Source organism: Emys orbicularis, chromosome 2 (genome assembly GCF_028017835.1).
Source record: "Emys orbicularis isolate rEmyOrb1 chromosome 2, rEmyOrb1.hap1, whole genome shotgun sequence".
Lineage (NCBI taxonomy): Eukaryota > Metazoa > Chordata > Testudines > Emydidae > Emys > Emys orbicularis.
The window spans coordinates 851,958-876,082 of NC_088684.1; the positions used below are offsets into that span (position 1 = coordinate 851,958).

The 24,125-nt window shown below is 63.1% G+C and overlaps 1 protein-coding gene across 1 annotated transcript in view; it reads right to left on the reverse strand.

The window, feature by feature from the left end:
- Window positions 1-1,136: 1,136 nt before the first annotated feature.
- Window positions 1,137-24,125, reverse strand: part of LOC135875122 (microtubule-actin cross-linking factor 1, isoforms 6/7-like) — a 78,558-nt gene continuing 55,569 nt past the window's right edge. The window contains exons 24-31 of the mRNA XM_065400108.1: window positions 23,490-23,652; window positions 22,983-23,137; window positions 16,003-16,077; window positions 14,243-14,360; window positions 5,505-5,689; window positions 5,168-5,288; window positions 2,692-2,813; window positions 1,137-1,967 (exon numbers count right to left, since the gene is read on the reverse strand). Of these exons, the coding sequence (XP_065256180.1) occupies window positions 1,137-1,967; window positions 2,692-2,813; window positions 5,168-5,288; window positions 5,505-5,689; window positions 14,243-14,360; window positions 16,003-16,077; window positions 22,983-23,137; window positions 23,490-23,652 (1,770 nt within the window). The remainder of the gene's footprint in view (window positions 1,968-2,691; window positions 2,814-5,167; window positions 5,289-5,504; window positions 5,690-14,242; window positions 14,361-16,002; window positions 16,078-22,982; window positions 23,138-23,489; window positions 23,653-24,125) is intronic.

The following is a 24,125-nucleotide window of genomic DNA, read 5'->3' on the forward strand; positions in this document are numbered from 1 at the left end:
GAGGGGGCTGGCATGAGAAGGGGCGGGCACTGGCACAGGGAAGGGGCAGGGGCTGGCACAAAAAGGGGGTGGGCGCTGGCACAGAGAAAGGGGTAGGCACTGGCACAGGGAGAACTCACAGAGGGCAGGGGCTGGCACACAGAAGGGGGCAGGGGCTGGCACAGGGAGGACGCACAGAGGGCAGGGGCTGCACAGGGAAGGGGGCAGGGGCTGGCACAGGGAGGACGCACAGAGGGCAGGGGCTGGCAGAGGCACAGAGGGCAGGGGCTGGCAGAGACACAGAATAGTGACTGGGGCGGGGGAGGGGGTGCAGTAGCAGTGTTTGCCTGTCTCACGCCCGGGCCCCTGCCTGAGGGGTCTGGGCAGTTCCCGGGGCGGGGGCTGGATTCGCTCGTCACTGCCCAGCGGGGAGTGGGGCAAGATGGGCTGAGTTCTGGGGTCTGTGTGGCCGGTGCGTCCCCCGGGCAATGAAACGTGTCAGTACCTGCCTACGATGGTGATGATCCCAAAGCACCGTTTGCACGGGCGGGATGTTACTCCTCAGGCACCGCCCGTGTGGCTGGCTCCTGCTCACTACCCCTCGCTGCCTGGGGGGCAATGGGGCTGTGTCTAGAGGGCTGGGCTCTGGCTGGGGGGCTGGGTCTCTCGGGGCCCTGCTGCAGCAGTCGCGGTCAGTCTGACGGCAGGGATGGCCGTGCACCCGCATGAGTGGCAGGCCCAGCGGCTGGCTCCATCCCTGCCTGAGCCCGGGGGGAAGGCAGGTGCAGAGCCCAGGGGGAAGCTGGGGCCCTGGCCCTGAGAGCCGGGCTGCACAGGACCCCTGGCCCCAGCGAGCGGAGCTGCGGGAAGGCAGCCGCCATTGGCTTGCAGTCCCACTTCCTGGTCACTGACACCTGCCTAGCACAACCGAGGGGCCTGAGCCTGCCCCCCCCCCCCCCCGCTGCACCTGGCTCCGCCAGACCCACACAAGCCCCAGCATCAACCTGCTCTCCTAGCAGCCCCCTGCCCCCAGAAGCCCCATCCCCTGGCACCCCCCAGGCCCGTCTGCCCCACTGCAGCTGAGCGCAGGGCGTGCTGCCCATCAGGTGAAGTTAGCGGCTACATGCAAATTGGGTAATTCAATCAGCTGCATGGTTTCACCGGGAGCAGAACTTGTGGTGACCCCTGAAGGCTCTTTGGAGCCTTGGTGCCGGGGTGGGCGTGGCTGCAGGCCACGTTGCCTCCGGGGCTGGGCTGCCCACAGGACCCATCGAGTCCTGGCCCCTTGTCACTGCTCTGTGCTGCCATGCGGGTGGGAGGCACAGCAGGGCCGCTGCACTGCCTGGCACTGGGGTCAGGACGCCGGGGTTCCAGGCCGTGCCGGTGGCCGCCGAGCTCAGGTTCCTGTTCTGGGCGGGGCGCTGTCGGCTCTGGTGCGAGAGCCCGAGGCGCAGGTGCCGGCTGAGCTGAGAAGCAGCAACGCCTCTTTCGCAGGAATCGCGGCGATGTTTGCCTTGGCAACAGGATGAATAAGAGCCGCCGAGCACGCCTGCACCAGCCACCCGCCCGGGGCTTGGCAGTGCCTGCCCCAGTGCCAGCCCCGAGGGGCAGCAGCATGTGTGGGCATGGCGCGCTGGCCAGCCACAGGCACTGCTGCTCATGCAGCTCTCGCCAAGCCACGGGCCCAGCGCTGCCATCTCTGGGCCGAGCCCCAGGGCTCCGTGGAGTGCGGTGCCATCTCGAGGGCTTCCTCCCGCCGTCGTGCCCTCCTGGCTTGGGAACAGCACGAAGTGCAGGCCCGTTGTGAGCTCGGGTTGTGCTTGGAGCCCGGAGCTAAGCGCAGCCTCTGCCCTCCCAGCTTCCCCCCAGGGCCCGGGGCAGAGCTGGCCTGAACCTTGAGGCTGTTCCAAGGGCGCATGACCCGGCCTCTGCAGCAGGGCCTGGCTCCACGTCTCGGCGGGCCCCAGGCGGAGAGCGAGCGGGAGCAGCTGGACAGACAAACGGGCCAGGCAGCGCCGTGGGGCCGATAGAAAAATCTACTCTTTATTGTCCCTGGCTGCGGCCGTGTTTACCTTCAGCGCTAGTGCTGGCAGGTCAGCGGGCGACGGAGAACAGGCTGCAGGCGGTGGCGGGGGGACGGGGCCCTGCTGCCAGGGGTCAGTGCTGCAGGCAGGGGCGGGGTCAGGGGCTCCAGGCAGGACCCGCTGTGGGTGCAGCAGGGGGATTGGAGGGTGGCTGGTCACCCTAGCTCAGCGGGGGGGGCCCTGCTGCTGCTCACACCCAAGGGGGCCAGAGAGGAGTTAGCACCAGATATGGGCCCCGCAGCTGGGCTGGGACTCCAGGCTCTGCCAGCGGGCTCAGGGTTAGCATCTGACTGGAGCGCAGGCTGCAGGGCAGGGGCTCTGGGACCTGTTACTGGCTACCCCACACGGGGCAGCGAGGGGGTCAGGCAGCAGCGTCAGTGACAGTGGGAACACAGAGCCCAGCCTCCCAGCAGGGGGCACTTGGGGGGGGGGGGCAGGAGCACTGGCTGGGGGGCTCCCAGCAGGGGCCTCTGGGGGGGGCAGGAGCACTGGCTGGGGGGCTCCCAGCAGGGGGCTCTGGGGGGGGGCAGGAGCACTGGCTGGGGGGCTCCCAGCTACTGCAGTGCCAGGTTTAACAGTGCAGCACTGGAGCAGACGACGCTCATGGTGACGGGGCTGGTCCTTGCACCTGCTGTTCCAGCCCCAGGGATGCTGAGGGCAGAGTCTTCAGGGCCGGGTGAGATGCCAGGGTCTGTCTCCAGGCGTAGGGGGCTGGGGATGCCTCTGCCGTCACCCTGAGCCGTCTGCCCCCTGCGCCGGGGGAGTTAGCGAGTGCCCGGAGGGGGCGCAGTCTGGTGTGTTTCATGGGGTGTTTGCATATGTCCTGGGCCAGGCCCAGCGGCACGACAGATGGACACAGCAGAGCCCTGCCCACGGGTCCCTCTGGCTCCCTGCCCTGCGAGCCGGGGACAGGCAGAGCCCTCAGCGGAGCGTGTGTGCACCTCCCCCCCCCGAGGTACACAAACACGCGCACACTTTGAGGTACACCCCCCGAGGTACACACACCCACACACCAAGGTACACACGCAGGTACACACGCAGGTGTACACACCCCATGAGGTGCACATGCAGGTACACACACATACACACCATGAGGTACACACACACGGCCTGCGAGGTCCACACGCACAGGGCCGGCTCCAGGCACCAGCTTGCCAAGAAGGTGCTTGGGGCGGCCGCTCCGCAGAGGGGCGACACGTCCAGCTATTCGGCAGCAATTCGGCGGACGGTCCCTCACTCCCGCTCGGAGCGAAGGACCTCCCGCCGAATTGCCGCCGCAGATCGCGATCGCGGTTTTGTGGTTTTTTTGGCTACTTGGGGCAGCCAAAACCCTGGAGCCGGCCCTGCACATGCAGGTCCACACACGCACACACACACACTTTCCCAAGGTACAGACGCAAGAACACACACACCCCGTGAGGTACACGTCCCCTGAGGTACACACAGAGGTACACCCCCTCCCCCATGAATTACACAGACAGGTACATGCTCAGCCTGTGAGACACCCCCCCCCCCAAGGTACACGCTGTGACGAAGTGGGACTGTTCTTAATGTTTCCTCTGAATACTGTGTGGGTGCCTCAGTTTCCCCTATGTATTTCTTAAGTCTCCAGTGTGCATAAATCACCGACATTCCGTATCCTGGCAACAAATGGCTGGGGCCCTTCCCCCCTGCAAGGGAATAGCTAAAGGTGAACAAAGAGGTCAGGTGACCTCCTGGCCCAGGAAAGAGACAAAGGATAGAGGAGGAGGGGCTGGAGGGGGTTTGAGAGTTGGAGCCGGCTGGGGACTGGAAGGGAGGGCAGATGGGGATGTCTGGCTCGTGGGACCCCAGAATGGACCCAGCTGAGGGGTCCTGTTCTCTGTACCTACAAGCTCTGTTTTAGACCGTGTTCCTGTCATCTAAGGGCTTGGCTACACTTACGCGGTAGTTCGGCGGCTGGCAATCGAACTTCCGGGTTCGATTTATCGCATCTTGTCTGGATGCGATAAATCGAACCCAGAAGTGCTCGCCGTCGACTCCGGTAATCCTGCTCGGTGAGAGCAGTACGCGGAGTCGACGGGGGAGCCTGCCTGCCGCGTCTGGACAGCGGTAAGTTCGAACTAAGGTACGTCGACTTCAGCTACGTTATTCACGTAGCTGAAGTTGCGTACCTTAGTTCGAATTGGGGGGTTAGTGTAGACCAGGCCTAATAAACCTCTGTTTTACTGGCTGGCTGAGAGTCACGTCTGACTGCGATGTGGGAGTGCAGGACCCTCTGGCTTCCCCAGGACCCCGCCTGGGCGGACTCGCTGTGGGAAGCGCACGGAGGGGCAGAGGATGCTGAATGCTCCCAGGAGAGACCCAGGAGGTGAAGCCGTGTGAGCTTCTTGCCCTGAAGACAGTCTGCTCCATGGGAGAGGAGGCTCCCCAAACTCCTGACTGGCTTTGTGGGGAGCAGTTCCAAAGCATCGCCCGGGGACTCCGTGACACATGCGCAGGCAGACACACACCCCGAGGTGTATCCCCCCCCCCGAGGTACACACACACAGACCCCGTGAGGTACACGTGCAGGTACACACCCTGCGAGGTTCACTCACATGTACACATACACCCCACGAGGTACACACGGAGGTACACACACCCACACCCCGAGGCGCACACACACACACCCCGAGGTACACACACCCACACCCCGAGGCACACACACACACACCCCTAGGTTCACACACACACACACACACACACACACACACACACACACACACACACACACAGCTCTCTGCTGAAGGGTTGGGGCTGGGGTCTTCCACCCTCTCCAGCCTTGGAGCCACATCCCCGGCGTGGAAGTGTCTCTGCTGGCGCAGCCATCGGGAAGGGCAGAAAATCCTGAGTGGGGCTCGGGCTGGGCCGGGGAGGGCGCCTGCCCGTCCCTGGGGCCGGGGGGCCGCTCCGACGGGTGCTCTCGGGCTGCGCTCTCAGATGGGGAGGCCTTCGGGGGGCTCTGGAAGCAAAGCAGAGAGAGGGCCTGGTCCAAGAGCAGCAGGGGCAGGCCCAAGGGCCAGGGGGTGGGAGGCCTCCCGCTACCCCTTCCCAGCTGCTGGAGTCTGCTCGTGGGCTCTCACCTGGGGGCGCAGCCTCTGTGCTGGCCTGGGGGGCGGAGAAGCTCAGCTCAGCCCCGTCAGCCAGGAGGGAGCTGCGGGAACGGGGGCACCGGTCTCCGGAGCGCGTCCGGCGCAGGACAGCCTGGGGGCAGAGGAGAGGCGGTTACTCGAGGACAGGGCTGGGGGAGGAGCTCGCTGCAGGGCTGTGGCCAGGCAGAGCCTGGGTTGGGGAATCCAGCCCGTGTGTGATCCCGGGCTCCAGGGCCCCTGTGGGGCCCTGCCCTCCTTGCAGGGGGCACACACTGCCATGGGTCCCCCTCCCGTCGCTCCCTGGGCTCCCCAGGCCGGCGGTTCTTACCTTCCTGGCCAGGGGGCTGCTGGGGGCTGAGGCGCTGCTGTACAGGCTGAGGCTGGAGTTGGAGCGGCTGGGGGACAGCACTTTGGAGGGGGGCGCTGACTGGCTGCCGGCACCGGCGGTCGCGGCCCCTAAGGCGTCTGGAGACAGGTATTTCTCATTGATCTTCAGGTTGGTCCGTCCCTTCACTGCTCAGGGGAGACGGAGCCTGTGAGCGAGAGGCTGCGGGCACAGGCAGCGGCTGCCCGCTGGCAGGGCCATGCTGAGCACAGGCCTAGGCTGCGGGGGGCATGGCCTAACTGTGGCGTGCCAGGGGCTCCTGGGAGGGAGTCACCAGGGCTGGCCCTGGGCCCTGGCTGGGTCTGCCAGTGGGGCAGCCACAGCTGGGATGAACAGGTGCTGCCAAGGATTATTCCCAGGGGACCAGCTGGGGTAGGTTTGGGCTGCAGATTCTATGAGACATGACTTTTAGCACGGTCGAGTGGGTAGAGTGGGGTGGGGGAGGGGAGAGGGCTGGGAGCCAGGACTCCTGGGTTCTCTCCCTGCCTCTGGGAAGTGAGTGGGGTCAAATGGGTAGAACAAGGGGGGGCTAGGAGCCAGGACTCCTGGGTTCTCTCCCCAGCTCTGGGAGGGGAGTGGGGGCTGGTGGGTTAGAGCAGGGGGGGCTGGGAGCCAGGATTCCTGGGTTCTCTCCCCGGCTCTGGGAGGGGAGTGGGGGCTGGTGGGTTAGAACAAGGCGGGGCTGGGAGCCAGGACTCCTGGGTTCTCTCCCCGGCTCTGGGAGGTGTGGGGGTTGCAGCTGGGGGCTAGGACTCCTGTGTTCTCTCCCCGGCTCTGGGAGGTGTGGGGGTTGCAGCTGGGGGCTAGGACTCCTGGGTTCTCTCCCCGGCTCTGGGAGGTGTGGGGGTTGCAGCTGGGGGCTAGGACTCCTGGGTTCTCTCCCCGGCTCTGGGAGGTGTGGGGATTACAGCTGGGGGCTAGGACTCCTGGGTTCTCTCCCGGGCTCTGGGAGCTGTGGGGGTTGCAGCTGGGGGCTAGGACTCCTGGGTTCTCTCCCCGGCTCTGGGAAGTGTGGGGGTTGCAGCTGGGGGCTAGGACTCCTGGGTTCTCTCCCCGGCTCTGGGAGGTGTGGGGATTACAGCTGGGGGCTAGGACTCCTGGGTTCTCTCCCCGGCTCTGGGAGGTGTGGGGGTTGCAGCTGGGGGCTAGGACTCCTGGGTTCTCTCCCCGGCTCTGGGAGGTGTGGGGGTTGCAGCTGGGGGCTAGGACTCCTGGGTTCTCTCCCCGGCTCTGGGAGGTGTGGGGATTACAGCTGGGGGCTAGGACTCCTGGGTTCTCTCCCCGGCTCTGGGAGGTGTGGGGGTTGCAGCTGGGGGCTAGGACTCCTGGGTTCTCTCCCCGGCTCTGGGAGGTGTGGGGGTTGCAGCTGGGGGCTAGGACTCCTGGGTTCTCTCCCCGGCTCTGGGAGGTGTGGGGATTACAGCTGGGGGCTAGGACTCCTGGGTTCTCTCCCCGGCTCTGGGAGGTGTGGGGATTACAGCTGGGGGCTAGGACTCCTGGGTTCTCTCCCCAGCTCTGGGAGGGGAGTGGGGGCTGGTGGGTTAGAGCAGGGGGGGCTGGGAGCCAGGATTCCTGGGTTCTCTCCCCGGCTCTGGGAGGGGAGTGGGGGCTGGTGGGTTAGAACAAGGCGGGGCTGGGAGCCAGGACTCCTGGGTTCTCTCCCCGGCTCTGGGAGGTGTGGGGGTTGCAGCTGGGGGCTAGGACTCCTGTGTTCTCTCCCCGGCTCTGGGAGGTGTGGGGGTTGCAGCTGGGGGCTAGGACTCCTGGGTTCTCTCCCCGGCTCTGGGAGGTGTGGGGGTTGCAGCTGGGGGCTAGGACTCCTGGGTTCTCTCCCCGGCTCTGGGAGGTGTGGGGATTACAGCTGGGGGCTAGGACTCCTGGGTTCTCTCCCGGGCTCTGGGAGCTGTGGGGGTTGCAGCTGGGGGCTAGGACTCCTGGGTTCTCTCCCCGGCTCTGGGAGGTGTGGGGGTTGCAGCTGGGGGCTAGGACTCCTGGGTTCTCTCCCCGGCTCTGGGAGGTGTGGGGGTTGCAGCTGGGGGCTAGGACTCCTGGGTTCTCTCCCCGGCTCTGGGAGGTGTGGGGATTACAGCTGGGGGCTAGGACTCCTGGGTTCTCTCCCCGGCTCTGGGAGGTGTGGGGGTTGCAGCTGGGGGCTAGGACTCCTGGGTTCTCTCCCCGGCTCTGGGAGGTGTGGGGGTTGCAGCTGGGGGCTAGGACTCCTGGGTTCTCTCCCCGGCTCTGGGAGGTGTGGGGGTTGCAGCTGGGGGCTAGGACTCCTGGGTTCTCTCCCCGGCTCTGGGAGGTGTGGGGGTTGCAGCTGGGGGCTAGGACTCCTGGGTTCTCTCCCCGGCTCTGGGAGGTGTGGGGATTACAGCTGGGGGCTAGGACTCCTGGGTTCTCTCCCCGGCTCTGGGAGGTGTGGGGGTTGCAGCTGGGGGCTAGGACTCCTGGGTTCTCTCCCCGGCTCTGGGAGGTGTGGGGATTACAGCTGGGGGCTAGGACTCCTGGGTTCTCTCCCCGGCTCTGGGAGGTGTGGGGATTACAGCTGGGGGCTAGGACTCCTGGGTTCTCTCCCCGGCTCTGGGAGGTGTGGGGGTTGCAGCTGGGGGCTAGGACTCCTGGGTTCTCTCCCCGGCTCTGGGAGGTGTGGGGGTTGCAGCTGGGGGCTAGGACTCCTGGGTTCTCTCCCCGGCTCTGGGAGGTGTGGGGATTACAGCTGGGGGCTAGGACTCCTGGGTTCTCTCCCCAGCTCTGGGAGGTGTGGGGGTTGCAGCTGGGGGCTAGGACTCCTGGGTTCTCTCCCCGGCTCTGGGAGGTGTGGGGATTACAGCTGGGGGCTAGGACTCCTGGGTTCTCTCCCCGGCTCTGGGAGGTGTGGGGGTTGCAGCTGGGGGCTAGGACTCCTGGGTTCTCTCCCCGGCTCTGGGAGGTGTGGGGGTTGCAGCTGGGGGCTAGGACTCCTGGGTTCTCTCCCCGGCTCTGGGAGGTGTGGGGGTTGCAGCTGGGGGCTAGGACTCCTGGGTTCTCTCCCCGGCTCTGGGAGGTGTGGGGGTTGCAGCTGGGGGCTAGGACTCCTGGGTTCTCTCCCCGGCTCTGGGAGGTGTGGGGGTTGCAGCTGGGGGCTAGGACTCCTGGGTTCTCTCCCCGGCTCTGGGAGGTGTGGGGGTTGCAGCTGGGGGCTAGGACTCCTGGGTTCTCTCCCCGGCTCTGGGAGGTGTGGGGATTACAGCTGGGGGCTAGGACTCCTGGGTTCTCTCCCCGGCTCTGGGAGGTGTGGGGGTTGCAGCTGGGGGCTAGGACTCCTGGGTTCTCTCCCCGGCTCTGGGAGGTGTGGGGATTACAGCTGGGGGCTAGGACTCCTGGGTTCTCTCCCCGGCTCTGGGAGGTGTGGGGATTACAGCTGGGGGCTAGGACTCCTGGGTTCTCTCCCCGGCTCTGGGAGGTGTGGGGGTTGCAGCTGGGGGCTAGGACTCCTGGGTTCTCTCCCCGGCTCTGGGAGGTGTGGGGGTTGCAGCTGGGGGCTAGGACTCCTGGGTTCTCTCCCCGGCTCTGGGAGGTGTGGGGATTACAGCTGGGGGCTAGGACTCCTGGGTTCTCTCCCCAGCTCTGGGAGGTGTGGGGGTTGCAGCTGGGGGCTAGGACTCCTGGGTTCTCTCCCCGGCTCTGGGAGGTGTGGGGATTACAGCTGGGGGCTAGGACTCCTGGGTTCTCTCCCCGGCTCTGGGAGGTGTGGGGGTTGCAGCTGGGGGCTAGGACTCCTGGGTTCTCTCCCCGGCTCTGGGAGGTGTGGGGGTTGCAGCTGGGGGCTAGGACTCCTGGGTTCTCTCCCCGGCTCTGGGAGGTGTGGGGGTTGCAGCTGGGGGCTAGGACTCCTGGGTTCTCTCCCCGGCTCTGGGAGGTGTGGGGGTTGCAGCTGGGGGCTAGGACTCCTGGGTTCTCTCCCCGGCTCTGGGAGGTGTGGGGGTTGCAGCTGGGAGCCAGGACTCCTGGGTTCTCTCCCCGGCTCTGGGAGGTGTGGGGATTACAGCTGGGGGCTAGGACTCCTGGGTTCTCTCCCCGGCTCTGGGAGGTGTGGGGGTTGCAGCTGGGGGCTAGGACTCCTGGGTTCTCTCCCCGGCTCTGGGAGGTGTGGGGGTTGCAGCTGGGGGCTAGGACTCCTGGGTTCTCTCCCCGGCTCTGGGAGGTGTGGGGATTACAGCTGGGGGCTAGGACTCCTGGGTTCTCTCCCCAGCTCTGGGAGGTGTGGGGGTTGCAGCTGGGGGCTAGGACTCCTGGGTTCTCTCCCCGGCTCTGGGAGGTGTGGGGATTACAGCTGGGGGCTAGGACTCCTGGGTTCTCTCCCCAGCTCTGGGAGGTGTGGGGGTTGCAGCTGGGGGCTAGGACTCCTGGGTTCTCTCCCCGGCTCTGGGAGGTGTGGGGATTACAGCTGGGGGCTAGGACTCCTGGGTTCTCTCCCCAGCTCTGGGAGGTGTGGGGGTTGCAGCTGGGGGCTAGGACTCCTGGGTTCTCTCCCCGGCTCTGGGAGGTGTGGGGATTACAGCTGGGGGCTAGGACTCCTGGGTTCTCTCCCCGGCTCTGGGAGGTGTGGGGATTACAGCTGGGGGCTAGGACTCCTGGGTTCTCTCCCCGGCTCTGGGAGGTGTGGGGGTTACAGCTGGGGGCTAGGACTCCTGGGTTCTCTCCCCGGCTCTGGGAGGTGTGGGGATTACAGCTGGGGGCTAGGACTCCTGGGTTCTCTCCCCGGCTCTGGGAGGTGTGGGGGTTGCAGCTGGGGGCTAGGACTCCTGGGTTCTCTCCCCGGCTCTGGGAGGTGTGGGGGTTGCAGCTGGGGGCTAGGACTCCTGGGTTCTCTCCCCGGCTCTGGGAGGTGTGGGGATTACAGCTGGGGGCTAGGACTCCTGGGTTCTCTCCCCAGCTCTGGGAGGTGTGGGGGTTGCAGCTGGGGGCTAGGACTCCTGGGTTCTCTCCCCGGCTCTGGGAGGTGTGGGGATTACAGCTGGGGGCTAGGACTCCTGGGTTCTCTCCCCGGCTCTGGGAGGTGTGGGGATTACAGCTGGGGGCTAGGACTCCTGGGTTCTCTCCCTGGCTCTGGGAGGTGTGGGGGTTACAGCTGGGGGCTAGGACTCCTGGGTTCTCTCCCCGGCTCTGGGAGGTGTGGGGATTACAGCTGGGGGCTAGGACTCCTGGGTTCTCTCCCCGGCTCTGGGAGGTGTGGGGGTTGCAGCTGGGGGCTAGGACTCCTGGGTTCTCTCCCCGGCTCTGGGAGGTGTGGGGGTTGCAGCTGGGGGCTAGGACTCCTGGGTTCTCTCCCCGGCTCTGGGAGGTGTGGGGGTTGCAGCTGGGGGCCAGGACTCCTGGGTTCTCTCCCCGGCTCTGGGAGGTGTGGGGATTACAGCTGGGGGCTAGGACTCCTGGGTTCTCTCCCCGGCTCTGGGAGGTGTGGGGGTTGCAGCTGGGGGCTAGGACTCCTGGGTTCTCTCCCCGGCTCTGGGAGGTGTGGGGATTACAGCTGGGGGCTAGGACTCCTGGGTTCTCTCCCGGGCTCTGGGAGGTGTGGGGATTACAGCTGGGGGCTAGGACTCCTGGGTTCTCTCCCCGGCTCTGGGAGGTGTGGGGATTACAGCTGGGGGCCAGGACTCCTGGGTTCTCTCCCCGGCTCTGGGAGGTGTGGGGATTACAGCTGGGGGCTAGGACTCCTGGGTTCTCTCCCCGGCTCTGGGAGGTGTGGGGGTTGCAGCTGGGGGCTAGGACTCCTGGGTTCTCTCCCCGGCTCTGGGAGGTGTGGGGGTTGCAGCTGGGGGCTAGGACTCCTGGGTTCTCTCCCCGGCTCTGGGAGGTGTGGGGGTTGCAGCTGGGGGCCAGGACTCCTGGGTTCTCTCCCCGGCTCTGGGAGGTGTGGGGATTACAGCTGGGGGGCTAGGACTCCTGGGTTCTCTCCCCGGCTCTGGGAGGTGTGGGGGTTGCAGCTGGGGGCTAGGACTCCTGGGTTCTCTCCCCGGCTCTGGGAGGTGTGGGGATTACAGCTGGGGGCTAGGACTCCTGGGTTCTCTCCCGGGCTCTGGGAGGTGTGGGGATTACAGCTGGGGGCTAGGACTCCTGGGTTCTCTCCCCGGCTCTGGGAGGTGTGGGGATTACAGCTGGGGGCTAGGACTCCTGGGTTCTCTCCCCGGCTCTGGGAGGTGTGGGGGTTGCAGCTGGGGGCTAGGACTCCTGGGTTCTCTCCCCGGCTCTGGGAGGTGTGGGGGTTGCAGCTGGGGGCTAGGACTCCTGGGTTCTCTCCCCGGCTCTGGGAGGTGTGGGGATTACAGCTGGGGGCTAGGACTCCTGGGTTCTCTCCCCGGCTCTGGGAGGTGTGGGGATTACAGCTGGGGGCTAGGACTCCTGGGTTCTCTCCCCGGCTCTGGGAGGTGTGGGGATTACAGCTGGGGGCTAGGACTCCTGGGTTCTCTCCCCGGCTCTGGGAGGTGTGGGGATTACAGCTGGGGGCTAGGACTCCTGGGTTCTCTCCCCGGCTCTGGGAGGTGTGGGGATTACAGCTGGGGGCTAGGACTCCTGGGTTCTCTCCCCGGCTCTGGGAGGTGTGGGGATTACAGCTGGGGGCTAGGACTCCTGGGTTCTCTCCCCGGCTCTGGGAGGTGTGGGGATTACAGCTGGGGGCTAGGACTCCTGGGTTCTCTCCCCGGCTCTGGGAGGTGTGGGGATTACAGCTGGGGGCTAGGACTCCTGGGTTCTCTCCCCGGCTCTGGGAGGTGTGGGGATTACAGCTGGGGGCTAGGACTCCTGGGTTCTCTCCCCGGCTCTGGGAGGTGTGGGGATTACAGCTGGGGGCCAGGACTCCTGGGTTCTCTCCCCGGCTCTGGGAGGTGTGGGGATTACAGCTGGGGGCTAGGACTCCTGGGTTCTCTCCCCGGCTCTGGGAGGTGTGGGGGTTACAGCTGGGGGCCAGGACTCCTGGGTTCTCTCCCCAGCTCTGGGAGGTGTGGGGGTTGCAGCTGGGGGCTAGGACTCCTGGGTTCTCTCCCCGGCTCTGGGAGGTGTGGGGATTACAGCTGGGGGCTAGGACTCCTGGGTTCTCTCCCCGGCTCTGGGAGGTGTGGGGATTACAGCTGGGGGCTAGGACTCCTGGGTTCTCTCCCCGGCTCTGGGAGGTGTGGGGATTACAGCTGGGGGCTAGGACTCCTGGGTTCTCTCCCCGGCTCTGGGAGGTGTGGGGATTACAGCTGGGGGCTAGGACTCCTGGGTTCTCTCCCCGGCTCTGGGAGGTGTGGGGATTACAGCTGGGGGCTAGGACTCCTGGGTTCTCTCCCCGGCTCTGGGAGGTGTGGGGATTACAGCTGGGGGCTAGGACTCCTGGGTTCTCTCCCCGGCTCTGGGAGGTGTGGGGATTACAGCTGGGGGCCAGGACTCCTGGGTTCTCTCCCCGGCTCTGGGAGGTGTGGGGATTACAGCTGGGGGCTAGGACTCCTGGGTTCTCTCCCCGGCTCTGGGAGGTGTGGGGGTTACAGCTGGGGGCCAGGACTCCTGGGTTCTCTCCCCAGCTCTGGGAGGTGTGGGGGTTGCAGCTGGGGGCTAGGACTCCTGGGTTCTCTCCCCGGCTCTGGGAGGTGTGGGGATTACAGCTGGGGGCTAGGACTCCTGGGTTTGACAGTCGGCTCTTGTTCTGAGGGCTCTGAGCACAAAACGAGCTTGCACCAAGCCCGGCGTGTTTTTTGCTGCTGCGGCAGCCTGTGGCTCGGGGCCGGTGGAAGGGAATATCTGTCTGCCCGGCCGGCACCCGGACGCTCCCAGCTTTGGGACACGACTTCCAGGGCCGCAGCCATCCCCATCCCTCGGGCTGGGGCACCCCCTGCTGGCTCGCACAGGCAGAGCACAGACACCGAGCCCCCCACTCGCCCTAGCTCCATGCTACCCCGCTCCGGCCATTCTGGGGGCAGCTCGGGCCCCGCTACCCCCTGCCCTGCTCAGCCAGTCAGTGAAGCCCCCACCCAGGAGCCCAACAGGGTAGGGGGTGAAACCCTGCTAGTCTCAGTCAGTCCCCCCCCCCCCGCTGCTCCCTGGGGGCTCCGGCCCAGCCACAGCCTGGGGCACCCAAGGGCAGCATTGGCTGGGCCGGGCCGGGCCGGGCTGGGCCAGGGCTCCCCAGAGGGCACAGGGCAGGCGGGAGGGCCCTGCCCCTCTAGCCTGGGTCCCCTCCTCTCACTACTGGGCAGGGGGACCTGTGGGTTAGCAGTGGGGCCGGGGACTCAAGCGTCTAGGGCCTGCGTAAGGGAGCCGGGGGGCTGGCGAGGGGCCCTGGGCGGCAATGACAGCTGAGCGAGCCAGGCACTGCTGTGAGTGGGATGCAGGGGGGCCCATGGCAGGGGTCCCCCATCATGTACCGAGCCCTGGGGACAGGCCCTGACTGGAGTGGAAATGCAGGCACAGGCTGCAGGACTCCAGCGAGGAGCCGCCGGGGAGCTGAGCAGCCCCCCTGCTCCCTGACTCGGCCCTAGACCCACAGGAAAACCAGGCCCCTGGGGAGGGGACAGCCTGAGCCGTTTCCAGGCCGCCAGCCGGCCGGCGACCTCACCCCCAGGCACAGGGTGAAGCCCCAGGTCCCCCTGCGGCCGGGGGCGGCCCCCCAAGATCTCTGGTTCTGCCCCATGTGCTGCAGGGAGCCCAGGCCCCGCCGCTCCGCCTACCTCTGCAGGGGTCGTTCTTCACCAGGAACTCGTCGAGCGCGATCCAGCCTCCCCCCACTCGCACCATCAAGGTGCTGCGCAGAATCCGCACCATGCGCAGCTGCTGCGACTCTCCGAACTGCAGGCAAAGCGCGGGGGCAGCGTGAGGCACCGGGGCTCTGCAGCCAGGCCCGGCCTGAGGGGCGCACTAGGGTGACCAGACAGCAGGGGGACAAGCCAGGTCGGGGGTGGGGTAATAGGCACCGATACGAGACAAAGCCCCCAATATTGGGACTGTCCCTGGTCACCCTAGTAGTAGGAACAACAGCCCCTTGTGCTCCAGCGGCAGCCAGCCAGCCATGGCGTGGGGCCGCTGACGGGGCAGGTGTCTGCAGGGGCTGTGCTGGGCACGGCTAGGGTGAGCCAGCACCTACACGGGTTGGGACGCCTGGGAGGAGCCAAATTATCATGGTCCCTCTCCAACCCCCAGCCCCAGGCTCCCGGCCTCCTAGCCACGGGTCTCACTAGCCCCCAATCGTCCCGTCACCCGCCTCCAACCCCCAGCCCCAGCCCCCCGGCCTCCTAGCCACGGGTCTTGCTAGCCCCCAATCGTCCCGTCGCCCGCCTCCAACCCCCAGCCCCAGGCTCCCGGCCTCCTAGCCACGGGTCTCGCTAGCCCCCAATCGTCCCGTCGCCCGCCTCCAACCCCCAGCCCCAGGCTCCCGGCCTCCTAGCCACGGGTCTCGCTAGCCCCCAATCGTCCCGTCACCCGCCTCCAACCCCCAGCCCCAGGCTCCTGGCCTCCTAGCCACGGGTCTCACTAGCCCCCAATCATCCCGTCACCCGCCTCCAACCCTGCTCGGGTCCTGTCAGGCCCTTTCTGAGCCACGGTGCCCAGCCCCGGGTGCAGGGTCTCACCCATGTACAGAGCGGCTCTAGGACATCCCCCAGCCCCACCAAGCTGTGCACCGAGTGGGGGCTGCCCTGGGCTGCCCAGGCCCCTCTCCGGAGCGGGTGCAGCGAGCGCAGGGCCCAGACTGGGAGAGGAGGTCAGGGAAAACGTCTCTGCAATGGACAGGGCTTTGCATTGTCGACCCCGTTCTCCGGCTCAGTGGGGCCCCCCTGGAGCACCGGCGTCTCCTCGCAGCTCCACTGAATTACATCGCATGGCCCCATCTGCGAACGCTGCCCCTTCCCGGCTCTCTCCAGCCCAGTGCCTGAGAGAGCCGGGCCTGGGCCTGGCCAAACGCCTTCTCCAGCCAGTCACAGCAGGAGCTGGTTCCCCCGATGATGGGGAGCCTGACTGGGTGGGTGGGACACGGCCTCTCCGTACTGACCGGGGGGGGGGGGGGGAAGGTAGGGAGCCACAGCCTTGCTGTACTGATGGGGGGAAGGAGGGAACAGCCTCTCCGTACTGACCAGGATGGGGGAGCCGTGGCCCCTCTGTACTGACGCGGGGGGGAGGGGGAGGAGCCGCAGCATCTCCGTACTGACCGGGGGAGCTGCGGCCCCTCTGTACTGACCGGGCACCTCACCGGGCTGCTGTGTGGGGCCCAAGGGGCAGGGAGGACTCAGCCCCAAGTCTCAGCTCTGGCCCAGTGGGCTGAACCTCTCCCAGCTCCCCGGCAGAGAGAGGTCAGGGCTGAGGGAGACTCAGGATAAGTGCGGTGTCCGCGCTCGTGGACCCAGGTGTCCGAGTGGGCAGGGACATGCCAGGCTCTGGCAGTCCCAGCTCTCCAAGGGCAGGCGGGAGGCAGCACAAGCCCGGGGGTGGCACTTACCCGATACCGATTGGCACTGATCTGCTCCACCTGGAAGCGCTTGGCGCAGCTGCACTGGGCCACCTGCCGGTTTACCTGGAACACAGCACAAGGGCCGGGGCAGCGTGAGGTCTGTGACCGCCCACCGCGGCCTCCAGAGACTGGGACTCCATGAGCTGGCTACAGCCTGGAGAGACCCCCTCTCCCCGCCAGCGTCTGCCCTTCCTCCCTCCATCATCTTCCCCACCTGCTGTGAGCCCTGGGCCCTGCACCGGTCTGCGAGCTGCCCAGCCCTGGTGTGGCCCTCGCAGACGCCAGGGTGAAGGGGCAGGAACAGCTCCAGCCTGCCTGCCAGGCGGGGCATGACCCCAGAGCCCCGATTCAACCCATCAGCCATATGGGGCAGGGCGGCTGTGGCTGGCACACTCCTCCCCATGTACCCTGTGTCAGGGCGACATCACGGGGCGACGACGGCGAAGGGCACCTGCAGCCCCCCCACAGGTCTGATTGTTTCCTCCCCCGGGCTCCGAGGGCGGCACAATTCATAGATCCAGGCAAGGGAGCCCGTTAGAGTATCTCGCCTGAGCTCCTATGTAGCGCAGCCCAGCGACCCCTGTGCTGAGCCCCGCGGCGTGTGCTTGGCTAAAGCATGTTCCAGCCAGGCTGGACTCCAGCGCGGGAGAGCCCACCCCGACCCTTGGCAAATTGTTCCATGGCTACCCACCCCTCTGTTAAAATCCTGTCCCTTATTGCCAGGCTGAATTGGTCCAGCTTCAGCTTCCAGCCGGTGCCTCTTTCTCGGGCCAGCTGCTGTCAGCACTCTCCCCATCGGTCCTTGCAGGCTGCGAGCACGGCACCTCTCTGCCGGTCTCGAAACTCAACAGAGCGGGCGCTTTGAGGCTCTCGCTGGCAGCCCTGGAATTCTGTCTGTGGCTCTCCAGCGTCACAGCCTCCTGTTTCCAATGTGGAGCCCAGGACAGGACGCAGAATCCCAGTAAGGGCTCGGCAGTGCTGCATGCAGGTCAAATCACCTCCCTGCTCCCTCTCTCTATTCCCCTGCGCACACAGCCTGGGATCCTATCACCCGGCTGGGCCCCACGGCTGCACCAGGAGCTCTGCCACAAGCTCTCAGTCCTTTGCAGGGTCACTGCCTTGGAATCCAACCCCCATGCGGTGCCACCTACAGTTTTGTTGTTAGATGTCTGACCTTGCATTTCACTGTGTCCAAACGCACCCTGTTCAAATGAGCCGCCATCCCAGGCGATCCAGCTCACCCTGTGACCAGTTCCCGGCATTATTTGTCTTCTTCAACGCTTAGCCGAGCAGTTGGCTGAAGCGATCACTCACCATTCAGTCCGTTCCTGCGCGGTCACAAGGGCTTGATGGCCCAAGAGTCAACATTGGAACAGACGTGATGAACCCATGTAATAGGGGGTCTGCCTCTGCACCACCTGCAGCCCTGAGGTGGTGGAATTTTATCCCGGATGTTACGAGCCACCCGGAGAATGACGTTCGCTGGGCTGTCTTGTGGCATTCTCGCGACACGTCCGAAAAGCGTAAGACACTCTGCGGACAATGGCCCCGGGAGTCTGTAGGCCAGAGCGACCATAAACGTCTGCATTACAGATGAAGTCATCCCACTTAGTGCCCAATATACGACGCTGGCATGTTGTGTGGAAAGCTCCAGCTTGGCCCAGTCTGAGCAGCGCAGCAGCCGGACAACAGTCCGGAGAGGATACAACTCAAATAGATCCTGAACTTGGTTGTGGTGCTGGGATGAGGCTGATTCCATATTTGTTGTAAACGACCCATGGCAGACGCAGCGATGCCAATCCGACGGAGAACCTCCGTGTGAGAGCTGGAGGAACTGGTGAGTATAGAAACCAAATAGCAAACGTTGGAGACTGCTTCGACAGTTCGTTATTCAGAGATTGGAATCGTAGGTGGACCTGGTCCTGGATTTTGCAGCTTTGTCTTTGACCACGAAACATGGAGGCCAATCTTAGCCGACTCCCCCGAGTCCAACCTGTACCTCATCATAAGTGTGTGTGTGTGTGTGTAACATCTGAAGTAGGGGATTGCTACGCCATCAGCGAGGAAGGCTTGTCCGAAATATCGCCCTGGGCATTATGCGAGGTGGACAGGCCAGCGTGAGCCCTGGACGTGGTGGCTAACACCGGCGGCGAAGATGCAGGGCAGCGGCTGCACCTCGCGATCTGAGGTGAGGGAAGTCGCTGAGAAAGACTCAATGGCTCGGGTCGCGCAGCGTGAAGCCAGTGCCGGTAGCCCAGGAGAAAGGTCGTGTTACTGTTCCTCCGGCTCATCCCAGCGGGACGAGGTATTTCCCGGGATAATCGTACACTCTTGCTTTCCTTACATCAGCGAGTCTGTCTGTTCTTCCAGATCACTGGTAAAGACGCCAGCCTGATTCCACCGCTAGGTTTCACCCGCTCCCAATATTGTTAAACAATGTGAGCCGCTCCCCAGCCCAGGCACGTGTCCCAGACAGGGCTCAGCCCAACCTCTCCCCGCAAACTCCAGCCTTTTAAAGGATGCCGTGATGGCACCTGAACTTGCCCATCAAAAAAACCCAGGTCGTGGCCCCCCTACACCCTGCCAATGCCCTGGGACCAGGGTCCGCCCACTCTGCCTGCCCCACGACTAAGCCCGCAGGCTCCGCACACTGCCCCAGTGCACAGGCTCTGCGGGCTGAGATGTCACTGGAGTTCCCTTCCTGCAGCCCTGGGTGAGTTCACAATGGGGAGACAACCTGGGCAATTACAGGCCTGTCAGGCTGACTTCGATCCCGGGCAAGATAACAGAGTGGTTGACACGGGACTCAATTAATACTGATGTAAAGGCGGGTAATGTAATTAATGCCAATCAACATGGCTTTATGGAAACTAGATCCTGTCAAACTAATGATGAGATTCCGAGCTTGGCTGATAAAGACGATAGTGCTGACAGAGAGATTGAGACTTCTGTAAGGTGTCTGACTTGGTGCCGCACGACACTGATTACAAAACGAGAATGACATAAAATGACGGTGGCACACGTTACATAGACTGAAAACTGGCAAACTGCTCGGTCTCAAAATGTCCCTGTAAACGGGGTATTGTCATTGAGCGGGTGTGTTTCCAGTGGGGTCGCACAGGGGCTGGTGCTTGGCCCTACGCTCTAACATTTGTATCAATGACCAGAAGAAAACCTAAAATCATCAAAGTGATCATCACCAGAAAACCAGAAACCGGATCACCTCTGCAAATGACACAAGAATTGCGGGCGTGGTAAATTCAGATTGAAATTCTGATTCAGAGTGACCTGGATCGCTTGGTAAATGGGGTGCAAGCAAACCATAGGGCTAAATGTAAATGTACATAACACAGGAGGGGGAACTCTACCCTGGGAAGCAGGGACTCTGGAAAAGATTTGAGGGCTCTGGTGGATACTCAGGTGAACATGAGCCCTAGTGGGATGTGGTGGCCAAAGGGCTAATGGGATCCTTGGAGGCATAAACAGGGGACTCTCGAGTAGGAGCAGAGAGGTTCTTGTACCTTTGTATTTGGCACTGGTGTGACTGCTGCTGGAACACCGTACGGTACAGTTCTAGCATCCATAATTCAAGGATGTTGATAAATGGGGGAGGCGTCAGAGAAGACCCACAAGAATGATTAAAGGATTGGAAAACATGCCTTATATTGAAAGACTCAAAAAGCTCAATTGAACATAGGAACAGCCATGTTGGGTCCATCTAGCCCAGTAACTTGTCATCCAACAGTAGCTGGAACCAGGTGCTTCAGAGGGAATGAACAGAGCAGGGTAATTTTGAATGACCCATCCTGTCATCCAGTCCCACCTTCTGGCATTCAGAGGTTTAGGGACACCCAGAGCATGGGGTTGCATCCCTGACCATCTTGGCTAATAGCCATTGATGGACCTATCCTCCAGGAACTCATCTAGTTATTTTTTGAACCCTGTTATGGTCTTGGCCTTCACAACATCCTCTGGCAAAGAGTTCCACAGGTTGACTGTGCGTTGTGTGAAGAAATACTTCCTTTTGTTTGTGTTAAACCTGCTGCCTGTTAATGTCATTGGGTGACCCCAAGTTTTTGTGTTATGAGGAGTAAATAACACTTCATAGAATCATAGAATATCGGGGTTGGAAGGGACCTCAGGAGGTCATCTAGTCCAACCCCCTGCTCAAAGCAGGACCAACCCCCAACTAAATCATCCCAGCCAGGGCTTTGTCAAGCCTGACCTTAAAAACCTCTAAGGATGTTGTCACGGAGTGTGGGGGAGTCAGGGCCCTGCACCCCACTTCCTGCAATTCACCGTGACTCTCAGCCAGCCAGTAAAACAGAAGGTTTATTAGATGACAGGAACACAGTCCCAAGCAGGGCTTGTAGGTACAACCAGGACCCCCCAGCCAGGTCCCTCTGGGGGGGCAAGGATCTTAGACCCCAGACTTGGGTTCCCTGCCTCTTCCCAGCCAGCCCAAAACTGAAACCAAAAAAAAACCCCTCCAGCAGGCTCTTTCCCTTTGTCCAGTTTCCCGGGCAAAGGTGTCGACTCCCCCCACCCCCCTTCCTGGCTCAGGTTACAGGCTCAGGGACCGTCCCTCACCTAAAGTCATCCCCTGCTTTCCCATCCCCCATGCAGACAGTTCCAGCAAAACTAAACGACATTCCCAGGTCAATCCACCCCGCTCCCTACTGCGTCACAGATGGAGATTCCACCACCTCCCTAGGTAACCCATTCCAGTGCTTCACCATCCTCCTAGTGAAATAGTGTTTCCTAATATCCAACCTAGACCTCCCCCACTGCAACTTGAGACCATTACTGTTTGTTCTGTCACCTCGTACCACTGAGAACAGTCTAGATCCATCCTCTTTGGAACCCCCTTTCAGGTAGTTGAAAGCAGCTATCAAATCCCCCCTCATTCTTCTCTTCTGGAGACTAAACAATCCCAGATCCCTCAGCCTCTCCTCGTAAGTCATGTGCTCCAGCCCCCTAATCATTTTTGTTGCCCTCCGCTGGACTCTTTCCAATTTTTCCACATCCTTCTTGTAGTGTGGGGCCCAAAACTGGACACAGTACTCCAGATGAGGCCTCACCAATGTCGAATAGAGGGGAACGATCACGTCCCTCGATCTGCTGGCAATGCTCCTACTAATGCAACTCAGTATGCCGTTAGCCTTCTTGGCAACAAGGGCACACTGTCGATTCATCTCCAGCTTCTCGTCCACTGTAACCCCTAGGTCCTTTTCTGCAGAACTGCTGCCTAGCCATTCGGTCCCTAGTCTGTAGCAGTGCATGGGATTCTGCACTTGTCCTTGTTGAACCTCATCAGGTTTCTTTTGGCGCAATCCTCTAATTTGTCTAGGTCCCTCTGTATCCCATCCCTACCCTCCAGCGTATCTACTACTCCTCCCAGTTTAGTGTCATCTGCAAACTTGCTGAGAGTGCAGTCCACGCCATCCTCCAGATCATTAATGAAGATATTGAATAAAACCGGCCCCGGGACCGACCCTTGGGGCACTCCGCTTGATACCGGCTGCCAACTAGACATGGAGCCATTGATCACTAACCGTTGAGCTCGACGATCTAGCCTGCTTTCTATCCACCTTATAGTCCATTCATCCAGCCCATACTTCTTCAACTTGCCGGCAAGAATACTGTGGCAGACCGTATCAAAAGCTTTGCTAAAGTCAAGGAATAACACATCCACTGCTTTCCCCTCATCCACTTCTTTATTTACTTTCTCCACCCCAGTCATGATTTTATAGACCTCAGTCATATCCCCCCTTAATGTACACAGAGGGTCTGATCCAGTCTGGCAATTCCGACATTATTAAACAATGAGCTCCAATAAGACAAGGAACATGCCCTCCAGCAATCCCCCATAACCACCTGCCCTTTGCTTTCTTTGTCCCTTCTCTGTATGGGTCAGAACCTGAGCTCCCTCCTCAGGGTCAGCAGCGACTGAAGCCAATGGGAGCTTTGCCTAAAGAGTGCACAAGGCTGCTAGGGTGTGGCCATGTCTGTGGCTGTCTCTCTCCCTCTCTCCATCATTCTATGTTCTTCTCCCCTTGATGCAGTTCCCAAGACCTTGTGCTGCAGAAAGTGCAACCTGCCAGTTAAAGCCATACCCAGAGCATCCTCCATCCCTGCACAGGTCCCCAGTCCCCTGGCCCCGCTGCTAACTCCTCTCCAGTCTGTCTGGACTGTCTCGGGGACAGATACTGGAGCACAGGAGCTGTCTCCTCATCCAGACAGACCCCAGCCTCCCCTTCTCAGCCTTTCAACAGCATTCTGTCCAGCCTGTCGGAGGCTGGGCGCCGGGCGTAAACCCTGCTAATTGCTGGCAGAGGGCGGCGGAGACAGTGTAGTGGGGAAAACCCACCTGGTGACCAATGCCTGGCCTGCAGACACCAGCACTGCAGCCCCGTCCCATCCCCGCGGCCGTGCTCTAACTGGGGAGAAGCAGAGGCCTTAGGAACTATATGGAAAACCAAATGTTTCCAGTGGGGTTTCCCAGCACACAGACGGCCCGTCCATTGGCTCACAGCGAGCAGGTCCGGGGCGAGTGGAGCACGGTCTGTGAGCACGACACAAGGAACAAAGGTTTGATAATGGGCCCTTCAGTGTAGCAGACGAAGGGCCACCAGGATCGCAGGGCTGGAAGCTGAAGCCAGACTAACGCAGACAGGAGATGAGGCTACGTTTCTCACAGGGAGGGCAATGAGGCGGTGGGACAATGTACCAGGGCGGTGGTGGAGTGTTTAAATCCGGGTTGGGTGTTTGTCTGCAAGCTCTGCTCTAGGAGTTAGCTGGGGGCATCTCTGGCCTCCATGACACAGTCCAGCCCAGACGATGCCAGTGGTCCCCTCGGGCTCTCACTCGCTGCCCATCGCCCCCTGCAGTAGCTGCGAACGCTCCTCTCCTCCAGCTCCTGGTGCCCTCCCAGTGCCTGAGCTGCCCAGCTCCGCGCCCTGCCATACCTCGTCCTGGATCTGGTCAGCGTCAGCGACCCTCCGCAGCGGGTCCCGGCTGGGGTGCAGAGCGCTGACAAACTCGTAGTAATCAATGAAGCCATCACTGTTCATATCAAAGATACTGGCCACGGCGCTCATCTCCAGGACATTAGTGGGGAATTCTGGGTGGGGGGGGAGCGCGCTGTCAGAAAACCTTTCAGTGCCCCTGCAGCGGTTCCCCTGCGAGCCGGGCAGCTCCCCGGCTCTGGTCTGGGTCTCCCTGGCTCCAGTCCTTCCCGGAGGGAGAAATTCCCCAGTGTCAGGGCCCTGTCCCTCCCCCACCCACCCCCACCAGTATCAGCCCTTCCAACCCTACAAAAGCATCACTCCCCAATGATGCCTTCTAGTCACCATGGAAACCAGGTGATGTGGAGAGGTGCAGCTTGCATCAACCAGGTCAACCGGACCCGGGCTCCCCAGACCCCCTGGACGGACTCCCCCACCCCCAACTCCAGGGCCCGGACCCCTGCTCACTGGAGGAGAGGACGCTCTGGACGAACTCCCGCTGGCTGATCCGCCCATCCTGGTCCCGGTCAATGCCTCGGAAAACATCCAGGATGCGGGATTTCCTGTGGCTGATCCACTGCATGTACCGCTTCCTCCAGACGCCAAAGTCAAAGTGCGCAAACTCCTCCACCTCAGAGACAGGGATGCCAGGAATGAACCACGGGGGCAGCTCGGCTGGGCATGGGCCAGGAGGCGGGGAGCGAGTATGTGTGCCCTGCCCCCCCAGGGCAGCTCAGCCGAGCACGGGCCATGGGGAGGGAAACGGAGCGTCTGTGCCCTGCCCCTCCCAGGGTGGCTCAGCCAGGCATGGGCCATGGCTGGGGTTCTGTTGCCCGAAGCAGAGTGTGGTGCTGTGGTGCACACTGCAGCCAGGCCTGGCTTCCATCCCATCAGCCAGCCTGCACCCACCCCAGCCTGCCGCTCCCACGGACCCCACCTGCCACCTCTGCTGGGGAGAAGGGCCCAGCCAGCGCCTGGGGGCCTGGGCAACACTGCCACATCAGACACACCCAGCGGGTGCCCCAAGGGCCACGCCAGCCAGTGTTGCTGGGCTGCTCTGCCCCTGCTCTGCCAGGGGTGTCTGGCCTGTGCCGAGTTACCAGG